The sequence below is a fragment of the Psilocybe cubensis genome, chromosome 12 (assembly GCF_017499595.1).
Source record: "Psilocybe cubensis strain MGC-MH-2018 chromosome 12, whole genome shotgun sequence".
Taxonomy (NCBI): Eukaryota; Fungi; Basidiomycota; class Agaricomycetes; order Agaricales; family Agrocybaceae; genus Psilocybe; species Psilocybe cubensis.
In genome coordinates, this window is record NC_063010.1 from 1,859,661 (window position 1) to 1,875,525 (window position 15,865).

Sequence of the window (15,865 nt, forward strand, 5' to 3'; positions counted from 1 at the left end):
TGTAATACTTGGCTTACCACGACGTGGATGCTTCTGGCTTTTCGAAATGTGCGCGTTCATTGTACAGGGAACCGCCGAAAAAGCGTTTGGGAATGGTCGACTGACACCATATTTCATCAATTTACTCTCACTTTTTCCCCGTGATGTGAGAACCCAAACATTGATGTTTCGACTTGACAGTGAAGCCACAATATACGCAGTCTGTCCAAAATGTCATGCTACATATAAGCCAAGCGGAAAAACCTCTCTGCCAGTTTATAGAGAGAGATGCAACTCGGAGCGATACAGCAATCGTTGTGGTGAAATAATTGTACAGCCAAAAATCATACAAAACAGGCGTGTGCTACTGCCAATCATTCCGTATGTGGTTTATGACTTTCAGGATTGGATGGCGAACCTCGTATCTCGAACTGGATATGAGCAAATGATGGACGATGCATGGGAACGGACAAATGTACCATCCGACGGAATCATTGAAGACATTTTTCAAGGAACTGCTATTCGTGAATTCAAAGGTCCTGATAACAAGACACATTTCAGTCTAACCGGAGATGAATCAACTGGGAGGTACCTTTTCTCAATGGGCTTTGACTTTTTCAATCCGCTTCGCAACCTTGCCAATGGAAAGAAGATATCTATTGGAATTATTGCACTCGTCTGCCTGAATCTTCCAATCCATCTTCGATATAAGCCCGAGAACATGTTCTTGGCCGGAATAATTCCAGGACCCAAGGAACCTCGACTTGACGCCATTAATCCATACATTCGGCCAATTGTTGACGTCTTTCTGCTGCTATGGAGAGGCATAAAACTAACGCGTACCGCAAAATATGATATTGGGCGTATTATAGTATGCGCATTGATTGCCATCATCTGTGACCTACCTGCTGCCAGAAAAATAGGCGGATTTGCGGCCTGCACTCACGAATACTTCTGTTCTGTCTGTTGGTGTACCAAAACAGAACATACCTTCAATAATTTTGAAGTGTCGACGTGGAGGAGGAGAACACGCTCTGAATGTCACAATCGCGCTGCTCAATTTCTCGCTGCCCCGACCTTGAAGCATGCACAGAGTTTGCTTGACAGATCAGGAATACGCTACTCTGAGCTCTGGAGGCTTCCGTATTTTGACCCAACAAAACATCTTGTTATCGACCCTATGCACAACCTGTTTCTAGGATTACTGAAGGAGCACTTCCAAAATATTCTTGGATATATACCAAAAGGCACAAAGGATAGAAGGAGGCCAGAACTGTGGAATCCGGAAGAGGTTATCTCCGTTAACCTCACCTTTGATCCAGACAACCCGCTGCCAGATCACACAAAAGAACGGGCATCAGTTCGGAGGTTACTCGCATATCTCAAAGCCCCACTGGGGTTCAGTAAAGATGATGTAATATTGTGTGACGCAGCTGTCAGCCGCTGGAGCACTGTTCATTCATCAGCACTAGTATTCATCGGTAGAGGATTGGGCTGCATTCCTCGGTCAGTGATGCCTGATGGGAAGGATACATCAGATCTATCCGGAAAGCGTCGCTTTACAAAGAAAAAACTGGCACATATGCTCCTCACATGGGTAAATATTCGCAATGTCATAATTTGAAACTGGTATTGATATAGTAAAATTGTCAGAGGTTACAGCAGGTAGAAAACTCTGCTCCTGATACGAATAATCAACTGGTTCCTGGGGTAATTTTCACTCAGGACGAAATTGAAGCCATATGGTTGGATATCGAAACAGTTGTCAAACCATCTTGGGCAACATCGGTTCCGCCAACCATTACTTCGATCGGCCCAAAGCTCAAATCTGACCAATGGCGAAGCATTGGCACCCTTTTTTTGCCTATTTCTCTCTTGCGTTTATGGGGGAAAGAAGAACAAACCCAAGCGCGGAAGGACCTCCTTCATCTTACCATGTTACTTTGCTCGGCAATCTGTATAGTGACGTCTCGAACTATTTCTCTCAAAGGTCAAGCTGACGAGTATAATAATTACATGATACAATATCGGAAAGAGCTCCAGCGGCTCTTTCCAAGATACAAATGTCATCCCAACCATCATATGGCTATGCATATAGGAGAGTTTCTTAGTTTGTATGGACCCGTACATGGATGGTGGACATTTCCTTTCGAACGAATGATTGGAACTCTACAAGGCATAAACACCAACTACAAGAAAGGTAACAGTATAGATAAAATTAAAGTGCTGGCATTAGAGACTAAAGTCAATTTAATTTTAGGGCAATTTGAACAGACCATTTCGAAGACTTGGCATCTGTCCTCAAATTTCAAATCATTGTTTGTCAAAAATATTTGCCCCCAGGCCATTCGAGATTGTGTCAGGATGTTTAACACACTGATCAAGCCTCAGAACAAGAACATGCTTGCAGAGGATACGGACACCGATGACGAAGATATGACATTTGTCGAGCAAACATCTCACCGCAAGACGAGCCTTTCTCCTCAACAAATATCGGCCATACAGGCAAACCTTGAAGACCCCTATAAGCGTGTTCCAACATCAGCGTACGTTAAGAATCGAAGGGTCATTGACGGAATTTCATATTGTACAAACACAGTACACATGGGAAATAGCTGTGTACTCAGGAGGGGCTCCGACATCCCTTACTCGATTATCCAAATTCTCGAGTTTGAAAACACCACTATCGGTAAAACATGGCTTTTAGTCCAACGGCACAAAAAGGCACCCGTTGAAGTAGATCCTTATACAAAATATTCTTACTTGCGAGCAAAAATATGGGGGCTGGACTTGATGGAAGATATTGAAGCTATACCAATATCTCAGGTGGAAACACATTATTCAAAATGCCAGTTTAATTGGGCAGGTTCTGAAGTTATTGTAGTGGTTTCACTTTCCCGGGTCCATGTCATATAATCTGATGCCATTTTGTACCTTTTCTTGTTGTCTAATCCATTGCTCTATTCACACCACAAAAATATACACCTAATTAAGAGATCAAAAAGCTTATGACTAGCAGTTTACTCCGGGTTGAGGGACGTCAGTCGGAGCGACCTTCAATCGATCGGAGAACTGATACGTGAGACAACAACGGCAGATAGCTGGTAGAAGCGATGTATAACAAGTACATCACAGTCCTCGCGCACTGCCTCGCCCTTCTTGGAACGCTAACCACTCGAGTCCCCCATAGAACCCATCGAAAGAATAGAACCACCCACGCATCAAGATACGACAAACATGGAGAAGTTTGGGTCTTCAATGCGAGTGCGAGGAGGAGGTGCAGGATTGACTGTGGATGCGGAGAGTAATTCCACGTGATGTGTTGATGTTGATGTCAAGGCGAGGTTGCGGTGGTGCAGAAAGGTTCGGTAGCATGCATGGACTGGGTATGAAAGTGATTTTAAAGCTGCTCGACCATAGAGGAACGAACTGATGCTCGTCAGACCATCGGTTCACGTTTCTGTGCTGCAGGGAGGATGTCAGCGAGTCCGTATACTGCTTCTTGAACAGCACAATCGCAAAACGGGTGTAGAAACAAAAAAGGGGAATAAACCGGGTGCGGCCGAACCGCACAATTGACACAAGAGAGCGCAGTTTCCAGAGTTGTTATCGTTTTCCGTGTGCGATGTTGGAAAATATTAATAAGGGCCTGATAGGTGTTGATGGATGGAGGCACCGTTGAAGAAATCCATTGAACCATACATGCATGTAACACATAGGATGAAAAACATATCAGATCCGAACTTGTTAAAGCGTGTCATGCACTCTACCTTCAACAACCTGCTTAACCAGCCGCCTTGAGAAGAGGTGGGGAGGGAAAGCGGACACTCACTGACACTTTTACGGGTACATGTGAAGAATCGGCAGGTGCCTTTCAAAGAGGCGTGATAAGCTGTTGTCCCAACTTACCGGATGAAGCAGGCAAATTGCGACATTTGTGAGGGTGTGTCACTTGCGGGAACGGTATAGACGACGAGCGGTGGTGGTAGAGTGTATTAAAAGCATAGAAAGGGGGCAGGGATACAGGACGTTGGACACACAATGGTTATTTGAAAAGGGGCCAATGAACTTTGAAAGACGGGACAGGGGTGGGGAGCGTAAATGCGCCATCTTCACCACGTCTGTGCTGAACTCCTCCATCTCCCTTACCTTACACTCACGATGTCGAATGCGGTTGTGTACGGTGTTATCCAACTCCCTCTTCCCTTGCAGCAAATACGCAGAAACCTCGTCACACCGTCTTTCATTCCCCTTCCGTTGTCGGTTTCTACTTGTGTACCGGATCGTTGGAGGTGTTGTGGTGGCGACAGAGGAAGAAATACCGTTGGGGTGTATGTTCTTGGTACGCAGAGGTAAGAAGCGGTCGTTCAGGAAGCACATGGGTTGGACAACTAGGAGCTCAGTGGATTTGATGCAAATAAACACATTCGTGTAAAAGGAACTGGAAAGGAGGGAGGGAGATTGGTGGCTTAGATGAGGTAAACACGACAATTAGGAAGTTGGGAAAATCCATAGAATTCAAACTCACGAGTGGAGCCTGGACGGAGGGAGAATGTGGGCATGTGCGGGGGTAGAATAGTGGGAAGATATCCTCGTCTTTGCGTCGTCTAGGTAAATTTACCGGTTGACATCGTATGCGGAGTGCAAGTTGCTCTCACTTCTTCCCTTCAAAGTACAGCGCGGTAATTGCATTGCGCCATTTCTCATCATTGTCCGTCGGTACTGCTTCTATCGCTGTGTCTTGTGTTGTCGGAGGTAGTGGAGGTGAAGTAGGGTGAAGTCAACACCGAAGCACTGAGCAGACGGCGTTGGCGTGTTTGGCGTGTTGTGGATGTGGCAGACCTAATGTTCCGGTATGTGGCTCTGTGATGACTTTCCTTTGTTCCCAGTTGAATCGGCGGCGGAGGTACTCGTAGAGGGGCAAGGAAGGCAGAGTGTTGTATCAAATTGAGCTGGGAGGGATAAGATGATGTGGGCATGGAGGTGGAAAAGGTAGTGGTGGAGGTCAGTGCACCTTGTCGCAATTCATCGTCGGACAAGATGTTGAAAAAAAAAAGAAAAACCTTCGCTCGAGTCACGTTGGAGCGGAGTTATTATTGGCAGTGTTGCGAATGAAAGAACGGTCAAGGTAATAGTGATGCCGATGGTGGCGTGTTCGAGGGAAGATCGACAGCTAATAGCTATGGGCGTTGTTTATTGTGAAAATGATCATGATCATTTCACTTTGCTTTGCATTGCGTTAATTTTGGGATGGTTGGTGCTGATAAACACTGTGCCAACAAGGATCCCGATGACAGACTCAGAGTAAACAAGTGGCAGATAAGATACGAGCGAAAACGTATGATGTTGATTTTGATGGTACCGTGAATACCCATGATCCCAGAGGGTGCGATTTTGAAAATTTCATCAAGGAGGAACTAGTGTAACCGGAAGATAGTAAATGTTTATGTTGCAATCTTGAACGGAGTCAGGGCTTACTAGTAGTTGGAGGCCAAATGAACTAAGGACACTGCCATCTTTGGTATCATTCTGAAGCGAGATGGTATATCAGAAGTGGCACTGAAAAACAAACATCCTAGAATGAGTGGAGGGTCAACACTACCTGCCCATTCGATACCAAAGTTGTCTGCAGTTTCCGGTATAGAACCCACTGCATCCGATGACGCAGGCAGTACATCGTCTCCTCTGGACTCGATGTCATAGACTGGACACCTTTTTGTGCGTATTGTCGAGGTTGACCTGGGCGTGTTTCAAGCACGCTCCGGTGCCTATCAGCAATTCTTCTTCTCCATCATCGTCACTTGATTCATGTTGAAATCGAACTGCTGTGGGAGTCCGAGCCTCATCCCCATCACCACTGGAAATGTATTGCGGCCTCGTACTCAGATGGACGCCATTGCCCCCTAAGCAAGGTCACGCCCTCTTGTAAAGTGGTCAGCCAAGTAGTGTGCTGGGCATTTGTGTTGAAAGTTGAACAATTGTAAAGAGATTGTCAACATTAGTGAAAAAAAGAGGCAAAGACATATTGCCGTATCTTACCCAATACGACCCCACGCTCGACCAACACCGGCAATACGATGTGCACACTATATTTATCCTTGCCTGTGACCTCGTCCGTCAGACTACTGCCCACCTCGCGTGCACGGCATTGTACGATAACCTCCCAGCCCATGAAGCGCAGTAAGTCGGTGGCAATCATTGGGGTTGTTGTAGTTGAGCCTGGATATGGGAGTTCTGTGATGTCGAGGGTACTTGTAACCCGCAATCTGGACCGCTGGTGCCCTAGCACGCCAGCAGCAGCGCCTCGAGTTTGGCCATGAAAGCCGACGATGCAATAGCGAGGGGGAGGTGTGGTGCACTGCAACATCAAACAGCGGGGGGCACTGGTGGGTGTTGTCTTAGAAAATATTGAGACTAGATCTGCGAAGACACGTAGATGTGGATTTGGATCCCTCAGCATATCTGGTTCGCCAGAACTCGGTAGATAAGAGATATAAACTGCAACATAAAGTCAGATACTGAGTGCCAGAAAATCAACAAACCTGTCACCCACCACTTACTACCACATTCGCCGGACGTCCAAATACCACTTAATTAATCTGCAGCATGGTAGTTGTGGTTGGGGGTTAAGGCCGTTAAGGCCTTAAGGAGCGGCAATCAAACTCTGGCTAAGGCATGCCGGCGAACCGAACTCCACAACAGAGGGTGGGAAGGGGCAGGGTATGCGGCTCTGACGGCGTCGTTCCACACGGCAATTGTAGGATAGCAAACATAACACATTATCTAACTCCTTTAAATTCGAATGGTCCTTACTCCAAGACAAATTTCCAGATCTGAGTAGCGACGCAAATCTCAAAAATAGACAATCACCGAAGTCTAATTATATGGTACTCAAAGTTATATTTAAGGATACAACTTTAATCCACTAAGTTATTGAGGGAAATCACGACCTCCACTAATGCACTGATTGAGTTTGTTTTATTAGAATGGCTGCCTTCGCGTCCACACCTGGGGCAGACGTGTAACCTGGAATATGGCCTAAATTGTTTTTTAAATGCCATGATACAATCATGGCAAAATTGATGCCCGCAGCGCGCCAGACTGTATATTAATTGAGGAATAGAAATGAGGATGGATTAAAGATCAAGAGAAGGTAGCATACAGGATGGGATTGTTGATGAGCCTCTGGCATAGTTGGCATTGACTATGTGAACGAACATAATCTCTCAGCTAGCAAGAATCAAAAATTGGACACAGTATAATAGCGTAGCTTCTCCATACTTGAATCAGAGTCTCTTTGTTGATACCTGGAGACGGTGGTCGATCACCAATGGTAGCCTGTTTCAAATAGTAATATAATTATTGATATGGTTGCACATAGACATGATGCGACACATACCTGCGTCAGTGTCTGTTCACTAAAAGTGGTTTCGAGTAATTTTATTGACTCGCCGAGGTCTCGTAAGCCCTGTTCCATGGCTCAGCATCTTAAAATCACATTCCATGTTGAACATTGAAAGAAAAACGTACGGCTTGAACATTAGATATGGCCTCAACTCTCTATACAACAAAGGTCAAGGTTTCCCGTGAGGATCCGTAAGTATAGGCCTTAGATATAGGATATATATATTCTTGCCTGAATCACATGGAGTCGGGAATGTTCAACGTTTTGTAAATCCTTATTGTAGGTTAATTTCAACTGGCTGATTTCCTATGTGCTGTCCGCTTGCGTGAAAAGAAAAAAAAGTAATTATTTCGACAAACATGTTCAATAAGCGTCATGGAAGCCTGTATTTCCTGCGGTATTCTCTGGTGATTGATCAGTAAAGGTGAGTATAATGATTATCTTCATAGAACTGACTTGAATATGGCTTTGATTGTGATTGTGATTCATGGAAATCTTCCGGAGGTTTCTAAAATGGTACAAACTGGGCGTCGAGAAGAATTGGCGTTTGTTCAACACCTCAGCTTTATAGGTAAAAAACCATAAAACCATAGCCGGATTTTGAGTGGCTTGTTCTCTGAGGGGATGTCAAATTTGTTTATTGGAACATGGATCTACTTGGATCGATAACCATAGGAAATCAGGGTCCGTGGAGATGTTTAGATGCACCGATGGCGAATAAATTTGTTGAATGGGACTGTGTAGATGAATGATTGGATGCATCAATGGCGAAGATTTTCCGTTTAATGACGATCTGAACGGATGACGTGCGACACGACGCAGTATGCCCTTGATGTCTGGCAGAGGCGTGGTCTATGTGACCTTTATCCGACCCAACACGACGCAACATATGGACGTCCGGAGAGCCACAGAGAGCGGTTACTTGTCAAGGTGATTGTCAAGGTGACGGGAGGAACGACACATCCCTGCTGGAGGTCACACGCCTCATTCTCTCTCGTTTTTAATCAGCCCTGCTCTGTGCGTTAGAGAATAGCTTTGATCGGTGATCAGAATGATCAATGATCATCGTATACGCGCGGTGTCGTAGCAGCCGGCCAAACAACGGGCACGTTAATTCAACTCGTTGTTATCGCGCGCGTAAGTCTCAAACTAAACTGTGAACAAAAGGTGTCGAAATAGCAAAGATGCTTGTATGTCAGGATGTTTGCGAAGTCTCAATAGATATCATTCAACCAGCGACCATGTAGTACACAAATATGACACTACCGCGGCATAATCTTCTAGTTCCTCTTGTGGTTTTCTTTATGTGTGACTTTGCGGTATGCATCGGAAAGGAGCCTGTTTCTGAGTTTATATACCCTAATCTGCGTTGTAAGCGCAAATTTGGTCTATAGTAAGTCCAGCATGATCACAACATCCTTTATTAACTCTTTCTTTGTCAAATTTTCATCAAATATACATACTTTATTCTGAAACTCGATGACACTTTCGGCTTGTGAAAGCGCTTTTCTTGTAGCTTGTGCTTCTTGTTGAAGCTGACCAAGTATGGCAAGAAGTTCTCTGTTATCCTACAAGGCTTGATCAATCACCAGCCTCAAAACTACCCTTAAATATCCAAACCTTTTCTGCGGCTTGGTATATGTGCATCATATCTGCTAGATGAGCACGCAATAATTCACTTTCAGTGCATGCTCTGGAAGGAGGGAGAGCCAGAGAGGACGTCATTTTGAAGTGAATAGAGAGACGATACAAACGAGTCATGAGAGTACCCAGAAACTATCAGTTCTATTTAAAGAAATTCACAAATTTAATTTGCTAGGTGATCCACTTCTCGACTGGGGTGTAGAATAAGCAGAGTGCCAAAATTAGACTTGTGGTTTGGGACATGCATAAAGGTCCCGATGCGAGTGTCGATTATCTCCATACTTAGTTCCAACGCACGAATTGCTGCGCAGTGCCCTTATAGTATACCGCTAACCATAATGGTCCAGGTGCGGAAGGTATATCCTATGTTCATTCCACCCGGTTACTACCTCTTGCAAATGCGCAACTGCAGTTGGAATCATTGGGTCACGTACACAATCTAAATTAGTCCAAAACCAGCAAATAACCAGGAACTCGTCATAGTTACGACTCATCATAGCTGCGACGTTGTTCTCTCCCATAAACTCATCACCCAATTCGGACACCTACTTTCGGAGTGTAGGATTAAAATGGCATTTGGTTGTACAACGTGCAAATCAAGCTTACGAATCTTGTATAAAGGTTTTGCGAGTTTAAAGCCTCCTCCCCAATTACACCCAACCAAGTACCTTCAACAAACGTAGCGTTCTAAATGCTCAGAGGACTTTTTTTAAGCCTATCTTCAGCGCCTTCGGATTCCGGAACTGACATTGGGGCATCTGATGCCGTTGGTTCTGACAATCATAGCCCTGAGGAAATACCCCACCTGGAGGCAAACATCCTTGTAAGATAATATCAATACTCTAAGAAATATTAAACGGTTTAAAAGTTGTGGAACCAGGCGGAACCCAAGACACGTCGAGGCTCACGGACAAGACGATCTTCCCCCTTAACTGTAAGTTGAGAATTTTACAGCCAATACTGCTTAATCGACTAATGTTTATCAGCGCTCTCGTTCAAAGCTCCGAATATTGGGCGACACGGGGGTGGAGCGACCCGAAGAGCCGATAGATAGTGGGACCTCTGGGCGTCCGTTGATAATTGGAAGCCTTCGGAATACAGTACGCTATATCCTATAAGTATGAGCTGCCAGAAATTTTCACACTGCGGCTCCGGAACGATTTAGGTTTCTGCAGCAGGAAGCCTAGACTCCGAAAACACGGAGACAGATCAAGACTGCCTGAGGGAGATATGTGAAAAGGCTCTCGTATGTGTTATATCAGCTAAGTATACGCTGAGAGACATGCTTATACAACATAGGGTGGATACCAAGAATCAGATGTTGTTACCGCAGCACGCATGATCGTGAGTTTAGCCTCATAAACGGAGCATTCACACGTCTCACAATGCATCGTGCGACAGCCTGGTAGTTTCAACTTTGGATCTGATGGAGAGGGCGAGCCGATCGAAACTACTCTAGGAATAATTTCGGTATGTGATGTTAATTCTCCATGGCAGTGGTACAAAAATGATAACATTTTCATCAAGAACTCCCGAGAGAAGGGCCAAGAACACGCTGACTCAGAATATCGTGCCACGAACTTACAGGTGAGTTACGAAGTAACTGGGTTTTGACTTTCTTCAATGAATTCTATCAAATAGCGTGCGGGATCCAAGCGTAAACGGCAGGAAGACTCTGACTTGATGGTAAGTAAAAAATCCTTTGATTGTGCGGTGTATCAACATATACCCAAGGAAAAGATCAATTGGAATACGGAGTCAGCTCAGGATTCCCATAAACCGGCTGATGTTAACACCAACATTGATATCGGGGTATGTATGCCCTGTTATTTTTGAGTAACTTGCATAGATCATATTCATTGGTACTTCCACGCACTTAGATTTCACTTGAAGGGCCGCCTTCATTTAAAAGGTCGCGTGATGATACTAAAAACACAAATGATATGCAAGGTCGGGTAGGTTTAGTTTCATAGACTCCTCTACAACTCAAACATTTCTGACCTTAAAATATCGCATTAAGGATTCCAGAGGAGCGGAATGTTTAGTCAGTGGTGCATGGCTCTTCTAATAAGGACAACGCTCAGTTTGTTTCCCATAGGAATATGACGATAGGAATAAAGTTAGAATTATTGCGCCAACGTCATTTGATGATATCCAAGATACCGTGAGTTGAATGGTATAATTCAGGAAATATGCAGTGATTGAATAGTAACTTCAGGCACGTAATATAAATCACAGTCTGGCAAAAGAGCTTGAGAATGCATATTCTATCATCAGGTTGTATGAGAGCCGTGAACAGGTATGTTATATCTCATTAGAAGTATCAAATTGCTAATCACCTATGTCAACAGGATACCCAGGACACCCAGAAAACCAATACAAGTACTTTACGTTCAGAGGATCTTGTAAGCCTCTGAGAGCAATAGCCATCAATATATTGAACTAATCCAACGAAATAGGCCAATGAAATGAATGGAAACGTCAGTCTCCAGCAGGAACGAGATTCTATACAAGAAACCTTTGTGGAAATGCTTCGAGTCCATGGTTCTACGACGGAACATACCGAGTTAGAGAAGCCACAGGAAGCACTTGATTCTGAAAAGGCGCAATACCAGCTATTTGAGAAACAACTACAGGATGCGAACATTGCGACACAAGAAATGGAGAAGAAATTGCATCAAACTCAGATTGAACTACGGAACATGGCAAATGAACTCACTGAGGCAAAGGGTGGGCTTATTGATTCTGAGGAACGCTTGATAAAATTGCAGGCAGACTTCGAAAAGTCCGACATGGAAAAGATGAATGCTCTATATTCTGCCAACCAGTTGGCTGAATACTACCGGACCCTCTTGATTGAGGAAAAGAATCACTGCAACACTATTTCTGCCAGAAATGAGGAGCAGATAGCCGAAATTATCAAGCGCGCAGACGAAGAACTCGCGGATAGCTGCTTGCTCGTTGAAGAAACTGCTCAGATATATGAAGCTACATTGGAAGACCGCCATAGGAGAGAAGTAGCCGAGAAATGTAAGGCCGAAGTCGAGAAAGCGGCGGCTATGGCAAAACAGTCCCAAGATGCTCTTGCATCCAAGGAAGTCGAACTTCGGGAAGCAAAGCTAGCCATTAGTCAACAGAAACATGAGCTGGACGCTTCCCTTGAAAGCCGGCGACTTCTTGAGGGTGAATGCGAGCGTATCCTACAACAAATGGATGACATCCAGAAGAATTACAATGGTAAACTAGCAGATCAGAGGGAGCGCGCAGAGGCCCATCGCTTGGAGATCTCGCAACTTGATGAAGTTATTCGTGACCTGCAAGCCCAACTAAGACAATCGGGTCGTAACGAGCAGTCCGACAAACGAAGACTAGAGGAAGAACTTCGAGCCACTAAAAGATCTAATGAACAAGAGCGCCTTAAACTCCTCACTGATCACTCTTCAAAACTCAACGCCCAGTCACGAGAGCATCAAATCGAGGTGGATCGCCTTCGGGAAGAAGAAAGAGCTATGAAAAACCAGCTTGCGGATGTCAACATCCTCTTGCAGGAGAAAAGTGAATTAGTCATCTCATTAGAACAATCCAAACTCGGCTTGGAGACGGAACTGGATAATCAAGCAAGGAAGATGGTATGTTGCAATGATGATGATGAATTGCTGTATTCATGGATAATAAAATATTTTAGGAGGAGTTGGTAACTGCACAAAATACTGTGCAAAATGAACTGGAACAATTTCGTAGTCAATGTGAGCAGCTTTCCAAGATAGTTGAACAGCAAGCCAAGGATATCGCAGAAGAAGAATCAATGGTAGTGGTTCGTTATTTCCCGGCAATGCTAGTGTGTCGCATTCTGATCATCTTTTAATTAGACACTCAATCGCGAAGTGGAAAGACTTACAAATGCTCAAAAGAGCGAGGATATCTATGAAGTAGAGAATAATACCACTATTACATCTGAACACGGTCACCCCAATCGTGTTGACAAGGGAAAGGGTAAAGAACGAGAAAGGACACCTGTCCTAGACCATATGCTTGTATGCTTTGCGTCTCGTCTTTTGTCTTCTCAGAGAGTCTCAGAGATATTTTTCATAGGCTAGCCCAGGCTTTCAGCCACCCACGTCCTTATCATCATCGCAAAGCGCCGGTTTAGTAAGGCATATTCTTTACTTTCAGAATTCCGGGCTGATGGATCACCAAACTTTCAATTTATGCTCAGTCACGCGGCGTCAGGTTTGCTCCATGTCCCCATGTCGCCGCTGGCCCGTCCCGCAAGGGTTCAAGTCGTGAACAATCCCCGCCTCTTCTACCACCCGGTTCGCACAGATACTCAAGGACTCCGGAGAGGAACAGTGTTTACCTAGCTTCGAGGCAGTCCACCCCTACTGCAGGACAATCTTTTTCAAACTCGCATACATCATTAAGGTCAGACTCTCATATGGTTAGGGACACGAGTCAATCTCTAGCGTCCCCGTTTTTGCAAGAGGACGCCATAACTACAAATTCCGACATCAAAGCCATGCTTTCTGAACTTGTAATCCAAATTCGTGGAGACACGAGATCAAAGTCAACAAGACCTCGTAATAGTCCCTTTAGAGCCGAGTCTCCAACCCCCCGTCCGCGGACAGTCCATCGAAATGATTTAACGGTGTGCTAATTCCAAAATTTTTTTTGAGCATCAAACTAAACGTTATACAGAGAGAAGTCCGTTGCTACATGAATAAACTTTTGGAAATTAAGCAGGATTCCAGCATCACAACTGCCTATGAAAATGGCCACTTTATTACCGAGGAAGAATACGAAGCTTTTGAAGAAGGCACAATGGATTTTGAGGATATTTCCATCGACTTCCTTAGACCATATTGGAAAAAGCCGAAATGCTCTTACAATGCACTGTTGGCTGAAGACTTCACTGAAAAATTTGTCGCTGAAAATCCTGAGTTTGAAGATCACAGGGAGGAAGTTTCGACTCACTTTATTCAACGAATTGGTTCTTTGAAAGCCCATCTCTCTCTAGCATTGTCGAAAGCAGGGGAATCCGAAGCACAGCGTCAAGAACGCACAGCAAGAAAAAATAAAGCCGTCCGTCAAAATACTCGGCGATATAATGTAAATCAATCCTTGTTATGAACCTCTTTTCGAAGCAAACTTACACAATGTAGGGTTACAACCGCCGTGTAGCCGATGTAAAAGCACGTGCCGAAATAGATCCAGCATACGCACCAGTACTTGAAACCATCGAATGCCTCGGAGAGTATGGCTACAGCTCTGACGAGACGGATACCAGCGTCCCCAGAGGACAAGGCTACCTTGTAAGACGAAAATTGTGGCGAAACAAAAAGTTACGACGCGTTATAAAGATGGCAAATGATTGCCGTAGAACAACAAATATCAATGGCAATAGCTTGCCAGGGGCACAACAAAGACCTCGCCGTTATCATGATAGCTATGGACCAATCAGTGCAGCACCGGCACCTGTTGGAAAGCCCATCAATTATTACGACTCTGATTTCTTGGACGAGCTCTCAGCAACAGAATTTAGAGTGCTGAGACCCACTAGCCCTCGCCCATTTATCGGAGAGGAAGATGAAGATTAACTCCTTTAGGGTGTGGAGGATCAAGAATCCACTTCCTATAATTAATATAGTATTATCGACTTCCAAATTTCATGAATTTCTATTACACTCACGAGCATGATGCATTACACAATCCTGAGTCCTGTGTGTAATATGTTTTCGGATTTATCTCTGACATCTGTATATTTCGACGTTTGCACGATTACAGCGTGAAAACTTGGTGTCGGCCATGAATCCACAACTCGTTCTCCAAACTACACCCAACGCCACCAAAGCTATATGCCATCCACGCCACCAATGTCCTCCCCGATGTAGAAACCCATGCACACCGGAGATGATCCTGAATCTGGCTCATAAAATACGAAGGTTGCTGCACGCGCATTCTCTTGGTACATTGGCGGGATGTATGAATTTGGAACGGAATGAGAATGCAGATTTACCCCACGGAAAAGGGTGTTGGAGAGGTTTACGAGAATGGAAGATATGGGAAGAAGATCCGCATGCAAGAGAATTCAGCGTGGATCCATGCATATGCAACCGTGAGAGCATCTGCACTACTGACGTGATGGTCGTGCAGGGCAGGAGCCTTAGGCCAGACGCATTGCAGACGCGTTCAACAGCCCTGAAATAAAAGGTTTTAAAGGAGTTTATTAGCTTGTAGTGGCTATGGATTAGCTTTGTAAATGTTGAGGCTCAATACATCTAATAATATTTCTGTAAAATACAAGCATCGTACACCCAAGTAACTGTTATATCGTACTCTATACACTAATACCTAACCCTTATAGATGCCACAACATCGGTCAAGCGACCCCCAGACGTTTTTGAGTTGACGATTCCATAACCTCCGGTTCCTCGCCTCCGCCTCAATACCGCAATGTCGCTCATTCCAACAGCTTTCTCTCGTTTCCATACTTCCTTGGCACTAGCCCAAAGTTTCTCGGCCCCGCCCAATGTCCAGAAGACAGACGGAAATGAAATTTGTAGTGAAGCATTTCGAAGAGGATACGTACGTGGAGGATGTTTGTATGCCATTTACATTGTTTCCTGCTTTTTTGGGGGGTTTGGGGCGCCGAATACGTTAGGGTTGATGTGTAGAGATGTGTGTATGAGCTTTGGGTGGGTTGGTGGTGTGAAAGTTGGGAGGTTGAGTCTTTGTCCTTCGTGTCATCCATTGGTCCGTGGCTTGTGTTCAAACGTTCTTGATGGAACAGTGTACGCGACAGGACAGCATTGCTGCTGCTGGTGCGGAGGCTCGTTGACA

The 15,865-nt window shown here is 44.8% G+C and overlaps 1 protein-coding gene across 1 annotated transcript; it reads left to right on the plus strand.

Moving 5' to 3' along the window:
* Positions 1-10,366: 10,366 nt before the first annotated feature.
* JR316_0012550 (uncharacterized protein) lies at positions 10,367-14,622 on the plus strand (the record flags this gene model as incomplete). The annotated part of the gene is made up of 15 exons (XM_047898175.1): positions 10,367-10,372; positions 10,430-10,498; positions 10,556-10,615; positions 10,670-10,714; positions 10,763-10,840; positions 10,909-10,983; positions 11,049-11,072; positions 11,127-11,192; positions 11,247-11,327; positions 11,380-11,433; positions 11,488-12,657; positions 12,714-12,842; positions 12,898-13,062; positions 13,724-14,134; positions 14,188-14,622. The coding sequence occupies 15 exons, from the start codon at positions 10,367-10,369 to the stop codon at positions 14,620-14,622; spliced, it is 2,868 nt and encodes a 955-aa protein (XP_047743064.1).
* Positions 14,623-15,865: the final 1,243 nt, after the last annotated feature.